The sequence below is a fragment of the Protobothrops mucrosquamatus genome, unplaced genomic scaffold (assembly GCF_001527695.2).
Source record: "Protobothrops mucrosquamatus isolate PMUCROS unplaced genomic scaffold, P.Mucros_1.0 scaffold257, whole genome shotgun sequence".
NCBI classification, from domain to species: Eukaryota; Metazoa; Chordata; class Lepidosauria; order Squamata; family Viperidae; genus Protobothrops; species Protobothrops mucrosquamatus.
This window is the reverse complement of record NW_015386604.1, coordinates 667,047-683,422: the sequence shown is the minus strand read 5'-3', so window position 1 is coordinate 683,422 and position 16,376 is coordinate 667,047. Positions and strand designations below refer to the sequence as shown.

Here is a 16,376-nt window from a genome sequence, read left to right as displayed (position 1 = left end):
GTAATTTATTTATTTGGTTGGTTCTCAGCTAATGTTTCACTTCAGCCATAAAATGAACTCTAAATATCATATGCACAAATCCAATAACAACTGCAATATAGCAACTTCCTATACCCCATAGTAAAAATACAGTATTGTGAAAATCAACAAAATCGTAATCATATAATATGATGCTAAGCAAAATGCATGCAAAAGATAAAATCACATTTATTGGCTAGAGAACCCAGTACTCACCTGCAATAATGTTCTTTAAGGAAGAATTCTTGCCTTGAAGTTCTTTAATGGGTTTCATCTATTGGAACCATGACACTTCCTTAGAAAGGTCAGGTTTTAATGACTTTTCTATTGTCAACAGGGTTTATGCTGGTCTGTCCTATCCTGTGGACAATTCTACTCCATAGAATAATATATTCTTAATTATGTAAATAAATGAGGGATCCTTTGTTTCCTGTTGTTGACTAATGTGGTAATGTCTGGGGTTGGGGATTCAGTCTTCTTCAAGGGTTAGCACATAAGATTTCTGACAAATTGAAGAGATCATTTTGATTGAGCTACTAGGACATCTCCAACATCAAATGACTTTCCAGGGCTATTTCTGTTGTTCACATGTTGTACTGTATTCAATACTGGGATCACGGTGCTTAGAATGAAAGTGACTGTACTCTCAGAAATGTCAGTGTTGATGCTTAAGATCAAAAGCCTATGTTAGATTATCTTTCTTGTCAATTTATTCTAATTTACAAAGCATTCTAAACCTATTAATAAATGCTTCTATTTTGAGACCTTGGTTGTTGTATCTAAGTTGTACTGTCTAATAATGAATCTCTTTCACAAATGTATTAAGGTAGAGCAAAATGAAGAATTTTAGGAAGATGCAAAGGCAACCAAATTTGGAGATACTATTCATGGTGCTGATTCTCTGCCTGGGGATTTCAGAAGTCATCCTGGCATGTCCTCAGCCATGTGCCTGCTATGTTCCTAGAGAAGTTCACTGCACATTTCGGTCCTTAGTGGCTGTGCCCTCGAAAATTTCTAAGCATGTGGAACGAATTAATTTGGGGTTTGTATAGTAATTTTTCTGTGGAGTTTTATATTCTTGAATACAATTCTATGAAATTAATCCTACATGTCATCTAGGTAAAGCATTGTTCATTGTCAAGGAACTAAACTACAATATGAAACCATCAAATACCTTTCATAAAGAGATTAATGACTGTTGTAAACACTTTGATTAACTATTGTAATTCAAATTTTTGGTTAAATGTGAGATACTCTTCAACCCCATCAATTTCTCACTAAATTTGCTTCATTTGTTTCACCTGTATCAGGTGAATCAAATAAGAGCCAGTTTGGTCTATTGGTTAAGACAACAAACTAGAAAGCAGGAGACTATGAGTTCAAATCCCACTTTAGCCATGAAAGCCAGATGTGTATTTTGGACCAGTTATTCTCTCTCATCCTAACACATCTCACAGGGTTGTTGTGGGGAAAAGAGGAGGAAGAGGGCAAGATGAGATACAAATAAATGAATAAACCATACCTGCCATTGGTATTGCTTTCATCTTTTCTCCTCCTACATCTTTTTAGTTTAGTGATTAAGGCACCAGGCTAGAAATCAGGAGACTGTGAGTTCTAGTCCTGCCTTAGGCATAAAAGCCAACTGGGTGACTTTGGGCCAGTCAGTCTCTCTCAGTCAAACCCATATCCCAGGTTATAATAATAAAAATAATTTTTTATTTGCGGTCACAGACCAAAATGCAAGTGCAACAAAAAAAACACAAGAAAAATATAATCACAAACAATTAAACACCAGAAGCCTTGGCTAAAGGGAATTACATCGTTCTCCTCTAATAGTTACAGCTCTTAAAAGAAATTTAGAAATCTGAGAAGTAACATAGGGGGAGCCATCCCCTAGACAATATAAGACCAAATTACTAACATTGGAACCATAGGGATCAATTCCAAGGAGAGACAATAATTTAATTCTGCCTGTGTTATACATAGGGCAGTATGATAAGACATGCTCCACAGTTTCAACTTCAGCCCTATCACAGGGGCATAGTCGCTCACTAAACAGGAGCCTCTTGAATCGCCCGTCGAGTAGTGCTGAGGGCAAGACATTGAAACGGGCTAGGGAAAAGACTCTTCTATACTTGGGGATGGTTAGAGTATAGAAATATGAAGCCATCCTCAATCCATAATTATTAGAATGGCTGAAGATCAAAGGGGAGCAGGTTTTGTTAGCTCTGGCTCTTAAATATTGCAAATCTATGTCCACAAGCCGTTGCACTACCCTAAACTGGGCGTCCTTGAGACCATAATCTCCCAGAGCATCCCCCATAAAACCTAGCAAGTGGAGTTTCTTCGTCAGCTCCCTCTCCCAACGAGAGGTATGAGAGTCAGCAAACACCAGGGAGAGGTAGCTACCAGGGACTGCCAAAAAGAGCACCCGAAACCACCATTTGAAGGTATTAATCCACACCATGCATTCGACTGAACGAATGCCCAGTTCCAGGTACATCGAAGCAAATCTAACACAGGGAGGAAGACCCAGAAGTTTCCTAAGAAAAACAGCCTGGGTTCTTTCAATACAATCCTTGAAGCATCGTATCCATATGGGAATTCCATAAAGAATTTGGGCATATCCCAGGTTTGTTACGGGGAAAATAAAAGGAGGAAGGAGTACTAGGTATCTTTGCTACCTTGAATTATTTATAAAAATAATAAAGGCAATAGATATATAAATAAATAAATATTTCTTCTTGCCCCCCTTATATTTCTTCCTAAATCATGGAGAGCTTTATTTCAACAGTGCACTTTGCATATAAAACTCTATAGTCGGTTAATATATTTTGCTTTTATTTGGATTCTGATGTTACCCTACCTAGCTTATGCAAGATTGTAGGTGCTGCTGTTAATATTAGGGACAAATGTAGAAAATAAAAATATAATTGACCTTTTGAACAATTAATAGTGGATTTTATTTAATTAGAAACTATGCAATGTTCTGTTAACCTTTCAAAAGCAGGCTGCAATAATATAATGAACTTCTTCTGAAAGACAGATGCCTTTAAGTTAATCTGTTCTTGACATTGATTCTAGTCGATTTATATTACCAGTCAAATTTCTTATTATTTCCAGCATGTACAGATCTAATAATTCAGCTACTAGAACTTATTTTGCAGGCATCCATTTTTTAAATGTCATCTACATACTTTTTTATTCATTTAAGAAGAATGTTATCAGAAAAAGCCCATTCTAATTGGCATTTTCCATGAATTTAAATTCCAAGTGGAATTTATTTATAATTTGTGGAGAAGGGAGGAAGGAAGGAAGGAAGGAAGGAAGGAAGGAAGGAAGGAAGGAAGGAAGGAAGGAAGGAAGTTAAAAACAATTTGTGACATGTCATTTGCAGATACAATAATACTGTTAAAACGATTTATTAACTTTCTCAAAGTCCATTTATAATTTATGAATAAACCAAAGTTACCCATAATGACAAATCTTTTCATTACAGAATAATGGTGAATGATGGAACAAATCTCCATTTCCTTTTTCTCCAGGTTTAACAGCATTCAAGCTGTATCTGAAAACTCATTTGCAGGACATTCAAAGCTTGAACTGCTCATGCTTCATGGCAATGACATCCAAAACATACCTAATGGTGCTTTAAAAGATCTGTCATCACTACAGGTAAAGTCAGAAATATTATTTACTAAATAAATCACAACTAGAGTCTATGTCAGGGCCCACTTCAAAATCTCATCCTAACAAAGCAGAACTTATGGGAGCAGTTTTTTTCCAAAAGGAACTTTTATTACAGAAGCTGACAGCAGGCATAATAAGCAGGATCTGAGGGTTTCCCACTTAGATCAATAGGTTAAAAGAGTCCCAAGCAAACCCCACCCCAATAGTTCATCCGGTCAGTTTGAATGGGCCAATCTCTAGGTGTTAAGTCCATTGTGGGAAAGGTGCTGATAACATCGGTCTTTCCCAGGCTCGCAATGAGGTTGTTGGGTCTTCGTGCTTTCTCTTCCAAAACAGAAGATAAGCTGGAGGCACATTCCTTTCTCACCCCAAGGTAACATCATGGGAGAGATAGTTCAAAAAACGAATATGTAGAACAGTGGAGGGGATATATTGTAGCAATAGAGAGAAACAAAGAGACAGCCCACAGTATCTTCCCCCCTCCCCTTCAGGAGTATGGCAGAACCCAGAGTGGTGGAAGAATTAGAAATAGAAAAGAGTTCCCCTTAATATATATGGGTTCTGACATCCTACCCTCCTTAAAAGAAAGAGAGATCCATCTGTGGGAGGGAACAGAAACATATAAAAGATATGGATTAATCCAGTTTGTTGGAGTATGCTGCGTGAAATTTTCTAAGGAGCTTAGGAGCCTTAACATGACGTTTGTGGACCCACTCATTTTGGGAGGGTGGAAGATGCTTCCAAGCCAGTAGATATTCGGTGTTTTCTAGAGTATAGGATTTCCTTTATTTCAAAATGTTGTTCCCCTTCCACCATAATGGGAGGAGGGGGAGGAGCAGCAGCTGATCTTAACAGTGACTGTTGCTCGCGTTTTAGAAGGCTGCAGTGGAAGATTGGGTGGATTTGTTTGAGGGTTTGGGGGAGTTCTAATTCTACTGTGACAGGGTTTATGATTCTGGTGATAGGGAATGGTCCAACATATTTGGGTCCTAGTTTCTTGGAGGGTTGTAGGGATTTTAGCTATTTGGTGGATAGGTAAATCTTCCTCCCCACACTAAAAGGTTTTGGCTCAACTTTCTTTTTATCAGCTTGCATTTTATATGCTTGTCTAGCTTCATCTAGGGCTTTTCTGACTATTGGCCAGGTGTTCCTGAGTTGCGCGATCCACTCCTTCAGGGAAGGAATTTCAGGGTTGGCTGACGGAGGTTCTGGCATCGGGTTAAAACTCTGTCCTGTTGCCATTTGAAAAGGAGTATAGCCTGTGCTGGAATGGGCTGTGTTGTGATAGGCAACTTCTGCGAACAGGAGTAGGTTGGTCCAGTTATCCTGCTGGTAATTAATAAAGCATCTTAAGTACTCTTCCAGTACTGAGTTTGACCTTTCAGTCCCACCATTCGTTTGTGGATGATGACTAGATGATAGTCCCTGGGTGGTTCCTAACAGGCTTAGGAATGCTTTCCAGAACTCTGATGTGAATTTCACTCCTCTATCGGATATGATGCACTGTGGGGCTCCATGAAGTCAGTATATGTGTTGAACAAACATTTTTGCAAGTGTTTTTGCATTTGGAATCTTTGAGCAGGGAAAAAAATGTACTTGTTTGGAGAATAGGTCCGTTACAACTCAGATGACTGTGTTTCCCCCACTCTTGGGTAATTCCTCAATAAAGTCCATGGAGATCTCCTTCCAGGGTGCTGAGGAGGTTGCCACCAGTTGCAGTAAGCCAGGTGTCATTCCTTGTAATCTCTTTGCTGAGGCACAAACCGGGCAGCTAGACACATAGCTTTCAATGTCCTTTTTTATTAATGGCCACCAAAATTGCCTTTTGACCAGATGCAACATTTTCACAAATCCAAAATGGCCTGCGGACTTTGAGTCGTGGCATAATTGCATGAATGATAGTCTCTGACTTTTGGATATGTACAATTTTCCTCCAAACCATGGCAGACCATCTGTCCTGGTACATAAGTTCTTATGGCTTAGGAACCATTCATCTGTCTCTAGTGCTTTTTTGAACTCAATCCCTACTTGGCTTACTAAAGGTTTTCGGAGTTTGGCTTGTGCTTGGGTGGTGACTTGTGCTGCCATTTATCTATTAGGCATTAGTGGTTTTGTTATGTTGCTTCAAGCACTGTTATATTGTGGCATTCTGGACAAAGTGTCTGCTAAAAAGTTTTTTTTCCCCAGCAAATGTTTTAACGTGAAATTAAAATAGTGGAAGTGTTGCCCAGGAAATTAACCCCTAAACAAGCAAGGTGGTTACCTTGCTTGTTTAGGGGTTAATTTCCTGGGAATTTTTAGTGCTTCCATGTTCTTGTGGTCAGTCCACACTTGGAAAGGAATTTTGTTCCTCTCCAGGAAGTGCCTCCAAGTGAGAAGAGCCCATCGCACCATGTATGCCTCTTTCTCTCAGACAGCCCACCTTTGCTCTGTCTCTGTGAGCTTCCTCGATGTGTACGTGCAGGGTTGTAAGGCCCCCTCATCATTTTCCTGTAAAAATACAGCCCCACTGCTATATTGCTGGCATTAGCCTGAATCACAAAAGGTTTATCGGTGTTGAGGTGTCTCAACACAAGTTCTGCGGAAAATAGCCTTTTAAGCCTTTCGAATGCGGCTTGGCATTCCATTGTCCATTTTATTTTTTATTTTTTTATATATATACTTTTTTATTCCTTTTTCACTGTACAACAAAAACAAAATACATTTTTCCTTAACAGTACTGTGTTATACATCTCATGCGTGTTATTTACAGTTATTTACATTCGTAATCATACCTTTATTTATTTCTCTGTTCTAGCCAAACATAGCATTTGTTCCATATCTCGTAGAATTCTGTTGCTACCTTGTCTTTTAGTTCTAGAGTAAGCTTGTTCATCTCCACGCATTCTAATATCTTATAAATAATCATCTCATTTGTAGGTATATTTCCAACACTGGGCATATACTATGCGAGCCGCTGTTAGTATGTGTACAATGATATATTGGAGTTGTTTTTCCATCTTTAAATTTATTATACCTAAAAGGAATAGTTCAGGTTTGAGTTCAATTTGCACCTTTGTTATCTCCTGTATCCAACTCCTTATCCATTCCCAATAAGTCTTTGTTTTGGGACACAGCCACCACATATGATAGAATGTTCCCTCCTTGTTTTTACATTTCCAACACTCCGGATTCATATTTTTGTACATTTTAGCCAATCTCGCCGGTGTTAAATGCCATCTATAGAACATTTTATATTGATTTTCCTTATATGCAGTTGACAATGTTAGTTTACAATTTATATTCCATACTCTTTCCCATTCTTCCAATTCTATGTTTCGGCCCACGTTTCGTGCCCATGCTATCATTGGCCCTTTTACTATTTCTTCCTCCAAATCTACCTCTAGTAAATATTTATAAGTTTTGGTTAAAAATTTTCCTTCCTTACCTGTCAAAATTTTATCCAATTGCTGTGGTATCTGATTTATTCCATATTCTTCCATATCCTTACTATATTTGGATTGAATCTGTAAGTATGGCCACCAGTCTATAATTATTCCCTGTTCTTCTAATTCTTCTCTTGATTTGAGGTTTCCTTGGTTATCCAATAATTCTTTATATCTAATCATCTTTTTTTTATCCAATGTGTTAGGGTGGATCATTGCCTCCATTGGTGAGGTCCAATTTGGGATTTTCATATAATGTCTCTTTTTAACTTTTTCCCACATCCAAATCAGTGCATCTCTTATCTGATGTCAGTAGAAATGTGTGTGTGTTTTCTTGTATTTTCCCCATAAGAAGACATGCCAACCGGCCTGCAGGTCATGCCCTTCGATCATTAATACCCTTTTATTGTCTAGATTTATCCAATCCTTAATCCAAAGTAATCCAGCTGCTTGGTAGTAAATTTCCCATTTTGGGAGCCCAAGGCCACCTCTACTTCTACTATCTTGTAACATTTTCATGTTTATTCGTGCTTTTTTACCCAACCAAACAAATTTGTTTATTATTTTGTCCAATTCTTCAAAAAAAAATTCTCTAATTTTATTGGGACTGTTTGAAATAAATATAATAGTTTTGGTAATATATTCATTTTAATCACCGCAATCCTACCTAGTAATGATAATTGTAATTTCCCCCAAACCTCGAAATCCTTTTTCATTTGTAATATCAATTTTTTATAATTGTCCTCTTTTGTTGAGGAACATCTTGTAGTAAGCCAAATTCCTAGGTATTTAATCTTTGTTACAATTTGCAGTCCCAAATCCTCTTCTAATTTCCTTTACTGTTTTTCAGTTAGGTTTTTTACTAACATTTTGGTCTTTTCTCTATTAATTTTTAATCCTGCCACTGTTCCATATTTTTCTATTTCATTCATTAAAATATTTCCTCTCTCTAGTGGTTCTTCTATAAAAAAAAACCAAATCGTCCGCAAATGCCTGGGTCTTATATTCTTCTGTCTTAACCTGTAACCCTTTTATCTCTTTGTTAGTTCTAATTTGGGTTAATAGCACTTCTAAAGTCAAAATGAAAAGTAGAGGTGACATTGGACATCCCTGTCTTACTCATTTATTTCAAAGCTTTTCGTATTATCCCCATTAATTATCACACTGGCCTTTTGTATCTTATATACTGTATTGCCTTTATCATGTTCTCAAATTTCCCTCCAAATTTCATATCCTCTATTTGTTGGAACATAAATTGCCAACTAAGATTGTCAAATGCTTTCTGGGCATCTAAGAAAATTAGTGCCACCTGTTTTCCAGGGTGTGCTTCATAAGACATTTAACACCGTTCTCATGTTATTCCTAATTTGTCTTGTGGGTAAAAAACCATTTTGATCTGAATGTATTATATCATTTAATATTAGTTTCAATCTTCTGCGATTATAGTGGTAAAAAATTTATAATCTGTGTTCAACAACGAGATTGACCTATAATTTTTAATCTGTTTGTGCTCTGTGCCTTCTTTTGGGATAAGGGATATAGTAGCTTCTATCCAGGAGTCTGGTAATTTGGCTTTCTCCAACACATCATTGTACACCTCTAGTAGTATCTTTTCAAAATCTTCATAAAGAGTCTTATATACTTCCCCTGGAAGACCATCTGGCCCCGGGGTTTTGTTATTTTTTTGTTTTTGCACCGCGGTTTTTAATTCCAAGGCTGTTATTTCCTTATTCAATATTTCTCTCTGTCCTTCCTTCAGTTCTGGCAAGTATTGTTTATATTTTCCACGTCTATTTCCTCCTTTTTGTATAGTAACTCAAAATAATTCTGAATTATTTTTTTCTTTTTATCCATTTTATATTGCAACTCTCAATTTTCATCCTGTAATTCCTGAATAAGTCTTTTCTCCTTCTCTTTTTTTAATTTATAAGATAGCCATCTCCCAGGCTTATTTGCGTGTTCAAAAAAATTTTGTTTTGTCATTTTCAATTCCTTTGCCCTTTCCTCTTGATCTATCATATTTAGTTTATGTTTGGCCAAATCCATTTCCATTTTAATCAATTCATCCTGGGGCTCTCTTTGTAATTTAGATTCCAATTTTTTTATCTCCTCCTGGAGTATATTTTGCATTTGCCTTTTCACCTTATTCTTTTTTGCTGTATAGGCTATTGCTATACCTCCCAAGTATGCTTTCGCAGTGTCCCAAATAATTTGTAATGATGTTTGTTGTTTGGTATTCTCTTTAAAAAACAATTCCATTTCTCTTCTAATCCTTACAATACATTCTTTTTCTTTCAAAATGTGAGAGTTCAATATCCATCTTCTTCTTACTTTTTTCTGCCCTTTCCAAACTATTTTCAGAGGGTTATGGTCGGCCCATATGTTTGGCATTATTTCTATTATTTCTATATTTTGCCCTACCTCTTCATTCATCCATGCCATGTCTATTTGAGACCAAGATTTATGCAGATTCGAGAAAAAAAGTATATTCTTTTTTGGGGGGGTTCTGTTTCCTCCACTGATCAGATAGATTAAATTCATGTGCCAAATCAAAAAATGTCCTTGGTAGTGTTTTCCTTTTCTTTTTCTTTTTCATATCACTAATATAATCTTTTTTTACATTCACTACCGCATTGTAGTCTCCTACTATACAGACATTTCCCTGTCCTATTTCTATAAGTTTTTCATGTAATTTATAGTAAAATTCTTTTTTGTTCTCATTTAGTGCGTATATTATCACTAGCAGCCATGATTTCTGCTCAATTTTTAATTCTATTATTAGTACTCTTCCATCTATGTCTTGGTACTTCAACTTAGCGTTAATTTCTCTTCTAATGTAAACCGCTATTCCTCTCTGTTTTTGTTCCGCTAGTGCTGTATATAATACTCCTAATTTGGGGAATTCCAAATATTTCCTGTGTTGTTCTTTTATGTGTACCTCTTGTAAACAAGCTATGTCTATATGTTGTTTTACTAATTTTGTTAGTATTTGTTTTCTTTTTGCGGGTGCATTTAATCCATTAACATTAATTGATATTAGTCTAATCTCCTCTTCCGTTTTTCTACTTGTGTGTTCTACTTATGTGTTTGTCTTGTTCTTGGACCTACTCCTCTTTCTTTCCTTTGTCCTTTTTCTTCCTTGCTTTCTGTCCCTCGTTCTAGTTCCCTTGCTTCCTGTTGTTGGTCTTCCTGGCTTTTGGATTCCAATTCTTCCTTGCTACTGTTCTCTTCTTCCAACTGTTCATAGAATCCACGTGCCTTCTCTAAGCTGTCTATCTTAACCTTTCTCTCCCTCCATGATATCAACATCCCCTCCAGGATTATCCATCTAAATGGTATGCTTCTTTTAATTAGATACGCACTGAGAAATCTATAATCCCTTCTCTGTTGTCTTATTCTCTTTGGGACCTGTTTTAATGTTAGTATTTCCACACCTTTGTAAATCATTGGATCTTCTCTTGTAATCTTGTAGATTATATCCCTCACTTTTTTCCTAACGAATCTTATGTGGACTTCTCGTGGAAGTCTGTTGCGTCTGGCATAATTTGTGTGAATTCTGTACACCTCATCTATCTCTATCAATATCTCTTGTTTGTCCCTTTGTAAAGTCTCAGCGATCAATTCTACCATAGTAGCACCCAAATCCTCTTCCTTCTCCTCTACCACATTTTGAAATCGTAAGTAAAATGCCGCCCGGTCCATTTCCAAATGGATGATCGATTCCTCCATTTTTTTATTATCATCAATTCTTTATCTAATGTGTCAACTTTTTTTCCTACTTTATCCAACCCTACTTCTACTGTCTGTATTCTTTCTTCATTTTTCTTGATCGTTTGTTCAATCATCTCAATTCTGTTATCCAATTTATTCATATTCCCTCTCATTTCTATGTGATTCTTAGATATTGTCTCCTGCATTTTTAGCATCGTTTCTTGGATAGTAAGTAGTGTTGTCTGCATGGTCTGCATATTTGCTATTACACTCTGTTTTTCTGTACCAAGCATTCCCTCTAATGTTCTTTGACCTGGTGGGGATGAAGGTGTCAGTGCTAAACCTGACATCGTTTTTTTTTTCTGTCCTCAGTGTTGTCATATTTATTATTTATTTCTCTAATACTTTCTATTTCTGTTATTTTTTGTTAGTCCGTTCTTATCACTGTCTCACGTCCCCTCATCGTCTCCTTTACCTTCCAGACCTTCTCCACATTCCTGTCACCTTCAATGTTGTGCCCCGTCCTCTCGCCATCTCCTTCACTTCCTGTCGCACTCGTCTCCGTATCAATCTTCTTCACTTTCTCTCTTCCCTCTTATCCAAAGACACAGTATCTGTAGGACTCCGGATTTCCCCTCCGATCCTGTGTCTCCCACCGTCAATCCGTTCCTTTCGCTTTCGTCTCTTTGTCGAGTCCTGTTGCCATCTCCTTTGCCTTCCAGATTTTTACTACGCTCCGCTCACTTTCATCACTTAATTGCGTCCTCTCGTCGTCTCCTTGGCTTTTCGGATTTGTTCCACGTCCAGGTCTGTCTCCAACTTTCTTCTCCAACTGCTTTCTCCAATCTTCCACAGTGTGCTCATTCCTTCTCCGTTTCTCCTAAATCGCCATTTTCTCTTCTGTCCCAGCTGCCTGCTTATCAATCTTCTCCCTTCACTCCTCTCGATGCATCGACTCCACCAGCTCCACTGTCACTGCTGTCTCCCGGCCTCTCCTTCCTTAATCCTCCACCGTCTTCCTCGTTCCTGCGTTAAAGCATTTACCACAAGATTTTTCCTTTCTTTATGTCACGCTCCTATTAATCCTCTGGTTGTATAATCTGCCAACTCACGGCTCTTCCCGCCGGGTCGCCACTTGCGTTGAGGATTCCCTCACCAGTTGAGCTTCTTTTCAGCACCCACACTAATAGACAAGTAGATCTTTTTAGACTTTTCTATTATTCCTTGAAGATATTTTAAACTATTTTAACTCACTCATTAACACAGTTTGTTAAGTTTATCTTTGCTTCCGCATCCTCTGTGGTTTGTCAGGGCCTCAGATCCGCCATCTGTTGATGGCAGATATTTCCACGCTGGATTTAGGGTGTTTCCTTTGTTGTAGCGGGTGATCGCCTCTCACCTCGCTACTCCTCCTGGCTTCACCCTTCCTCACGCGTAGCCCTTCAGGCTCTCTACGCCCCCGAAGGGTCTCCAGTCGTAGAAAAATCAGAGTTAGAGGATGGAGACTGTCCTCTTGCCTCTGCACCGCCTTGATGTCACCACCGGAACCCATTGTCTATTTTAATGGTTGGCTTGGTCTGGGTTTCCCCTCCCCTTTGGTTTTTAACAAGTTTGTAATTGGTAATGCAATTTGGGCAAAAGAGGGGATGAATTGCCGGTAAATGTTTGTGAAGCCAAGGAAACTCTGCAATTGCTTTCTGGCATGGGGTGGAGCCCATTCTAATACTGCTCGGACCTTTTCAGGATCCATTTCTATGCCGTTAGGTGATATGCGATATCCCAGATAATCAATTTTCTCCTTATGGAATTTGCATTTAGATAACGTGGCATAAAGGCGAGCTGCCCAGAGTTTTTTCAGGACAGCTCTGACTAGTTTCACATGTTTTTCCATGGTCTCAGTAAATATCAGGATGTCATCTAGGTAAACAAGCACCCTGTTGTACAGGTGCTCCTGTAGCACATTGTTTATCAACTGCATGAATACTGTGGGTGCTCCTTGTAATCCAAATGGTAGAACTCGAAACTGGTAGCATCCTAAGGGGCAATTGAAAGCTGTCTTCCACTCGTTTCCCTCCTTTATCCTAATCCTGTAATAGGCTTCTCTCAAATCTAGCTTTCAGAAGATTTTCCCCTTCGACAGATGGGACATGTCCTTCATGAGGGGAAGAGGGTATAGATTGCTCTCGCTCACTGCATTCAGAGCCCTATAATCAACACAGAGATGAAGGGTCCCGTCTTTTTTTTTCTCAGAACAACACTGGGGAAGCTGTTTTTGGCTTTGCCAGCTGAATAAAACCCCACTAAATTTTTGTCTATGAATGTCTGCATCTCCTCCAGTTCTTGCAGGCTCTTGGAATACAATTTGGGCTTTGGAAGTTTCACACCCATCCAGATTTCTATAGAGCAGTCCATGGGCTGCTGAGGGGGTAGTTCATCGGACCTAGTTCACAGGTCCTTATATTCCTCCGGAATCTCTGGTAGTTCCAGTTCCCCACCTATTGCAGCTTTCTTGGCCAGGTTTCTACTGATTCGGGGTCGAGCTGGTGACCTGGCTGGTTCCCCTTTCAGGAATCTGAGTTCTGCCATTCTCCAGTCCACCCACGGGTTCCATTTGGCTGGCCATGCCATGCCCAGGATAAGGGGATATTCCATGCCAGGGATCACCACAAATTTTATAGTCTCTACACGGTCCCCTATGGTGAGTTGGACTGGCAGTATGGCTAGGATGGCTGGAGTCCCCCCTGCTATGGACCCATCTAATTGACTGAAAGGGATCGGTTTCTTCAGCCTCCTCACCGGGATCCCCAAATTTCCCACTAAGGTTGGGCTTATGAGGCAGCGGGTGCAGCTGGAGTCAATTAATGCCCTGATCTCTATTCTCTCGGGCAGGCCATGGGCTAACAGTTCTACTGTATTGGTGAGGGGTGCAATGGGTCCACTTTCCAGGGGTTCATCTTTTGAGTTGTTGTCTGATGAGTTGGACACTCCCCGTGGGTTGGTCGGAGTTCCCTTCCCTCATTCAGGTGAGGCAGGGAACTCGATGACTTCCATGGCTGTCTCTGTCAGCTTCACTGGGGTCTTCCCAGGTTTTCCAACTGGGGCCCAATCAGGTTTCCAGGTAGGGGTACGTGAGCGGCATTCAGCTGTATGGTGTCCCTCTTTCCCTCATTTGAAACATCCTGAGGTTCTTTTGGCTGCTGGCACTTGCTTCGATGGCTCGTGAGTTGGCTCAGCTGGCGACCTTTCCTACGATCTCCCCCCTCGTGGTTGCCTCTTAGCTAGGTCGATCTCTGCCTCTTCAGCCAGAACGTACCAGTCCTGAAGCCGGTTGGGGTCTCCTCAGGGGATGCAGCATTGTAGAGGTAATAGTTTAACTCATCCTTGAAATGGCTGATTAGGATGTCTTCCAGCCAATTTAGTTTGCTGGCCAGGGCTCGGAATTCCTGTGTGTACTCTGCTACGGGTCGCCTGCTTTCCTTTACTGTCTTTATTCGCTCCCACACTTTCCAGTCAGCTAGGGGGTCTTTGAAACTATGTCTAAGGGCTTCCATGAATTGATTGAAGTTTTGCAGCTCTGGTGCATCAGCATCATGGAGGTCTATGAACCAGTCTGCCGCAGTGCTATCTAGGGCTGTTTGCAAGATGCAAACCCAGGCTTGGTCACTTGGGATGTTGAGGCCATATTCCTCCATGTAGTTTAGCACCTGATCAGGAAAAATCCCAGGCATTGTGGCGTACTTCACTTCCAGCAGTGGAAAGTGGATGGAACAATATCTCTTCTTTTGTTTGTGCCATCTCCCATCTCTGTCAGCGGTTGCTGCTCGATGAGGGGTGGCAGCGACAGCAGTGACAATGGCAGTTTTGGTGTTACTGGCGGAAGGCCCTTGGACTGCTGGCTCAGTACCCCCTCCTTCATCTGTCCCTTCTGCGGAGCCCAGACTGATGGTGCCCCAGCATGGGTCAGGTTTCTCTTCTCTCATGGAGTCGAGTGCTATTTTCTTTTTTCTTTTTCTTTTTTCAATATAAAATTTTTTATTGTTTTCAAAAAAATAAAAAAGCAAAATTTTTTTTCCCCACAAATATTACACAATGTTATATGAAAACCCCCCACCCCCCCGGACTTCCCAAACCAATCCCAGGATAATATTCAGATATAATTAAACAAATATTAATATCTCTAACTCCACAAAGTATATTATTCTACATGAATAGGTAAAATATATAAAAGGAAAGAAATTTTTTTCTAAAAACCTAAATTATATTCCACCACTCTATGCTTCTTTTGAATATAAACAATCCATCTACTCCATATTAGTAAAAATTGTTCATTTGAATGATTCTTCAAATAAGCCGAAATCTTTGCCATCTCAGCAAGGTATGAAACTTTCAATCTCCAGTCTTCCATTGTAGGTAAAATTTTACTCTTCCAATTTTGAGCTATCAATAAGCGAGCAGCAGTTAAGCAGTATAACATCAAGTTCGTTTCTTTTACATCCAGATTTTGTGTAATACCTAGGAGAAACAACTGAGGCAAGAAAATAATTCTTCTTTTGAAAATTTGCTGTAAGTTCCACCACAATTTTATCCAAAAGGCCTTAATAACCTTGCAAGTCCACCACATATGAAAAAAGGTTGCGTCTTGTTGTCCACACCTCCAACACTTGGATTCATAATTCTCATAAATGCGAGACATAGTTGCGGGATCCATGTGCCATCTGTAAAACATTTTGTAAAAATTCTCACGTAGATTTTGAGCTTGCGTAAACTTCACATTTCTCACCCAGATCAGCTCCCAAGTATCCATAGATATTGTTTTTCCTATATTTTGGGCCCATTTAATCATACAATCTTTGACTAGCTCAGTTTCTGAGTCCAATTCTAATAAAACATTATATATCCTTCTAATATGTCCTTTGGCACCATCTCTTACTTGTTTCAAGAAATTCCCATCTTCCGACGGGAAAATAGTCTTTTTATCAGTTCGCCATCTATCTTGAATTTGTCTATACACAAGCCAAGAGAAATCTGGGTTTTTCTGTTTCAAAACTTCTATTGGTTTCAAGCACCAATTACCACTACCAGTCTGATATAGCAAATCTTTATATGAAGGCGCCTCCATCACCACACATCTAGGTATGGTCAAGAAAATATGTGATGGTATCACCCAAATTGGAAGCTTAACATCAAACTTAAAAAAATACTTTTGTCAGACTCTTAACAGAGCAGCCCTTATTATATGATTTCTAAAAGTTTTATCAATCTTTTTCTGCATAAAAAGATAAGCATGCCACCCAAAGTACATGTCCCATCCTTCAACATTCAATATCCTTTTGTTAGACAGGTTAATCCAATCCGTCATCCATGTTAATGCACAAGAGTCATAATAAAGTGTCAAATTTGGTGCTTTAAGTCCTCCACGTTCTCTAATATCTTGGATAATCTTAAATCTAACCCTAGCTTTCTTGCCTTCCCAAATGAAGCGATTCAAGTCTCTTTGCCATTCTTTCAAGTTAAGTTCATTTTTTAAAATAG

General features: G+C 39.0%; 1 protein-coding gene across 1 annotated transcript in view; it reads left to right on the top strand.

Annotated features, from left to right (window-relative positions):
• The first annotated feature begins 867 nt into the window (after nt 1–867).
• The window catches only part of MXRA5 (matrix remodeling associated 5), a 58,472-nt gene continuing 42,963 nt past the window's right edge, over nt 868–16,376 (top strand). The window contains exons 1-2 of the mRNA XM_029283865.1: nt 868–1,060; nt 3,564–3,693. Coding sequence (XP_029139698.1) covers nt 873–1,060; nt 3,564–3,693 — 318 coding nt within the window. The 5' untranslated portion in view covers nt 868–872. The remainder of the gene's footprint in view (nt 1,061–3,563; nt 3,694–16,376) is intronic.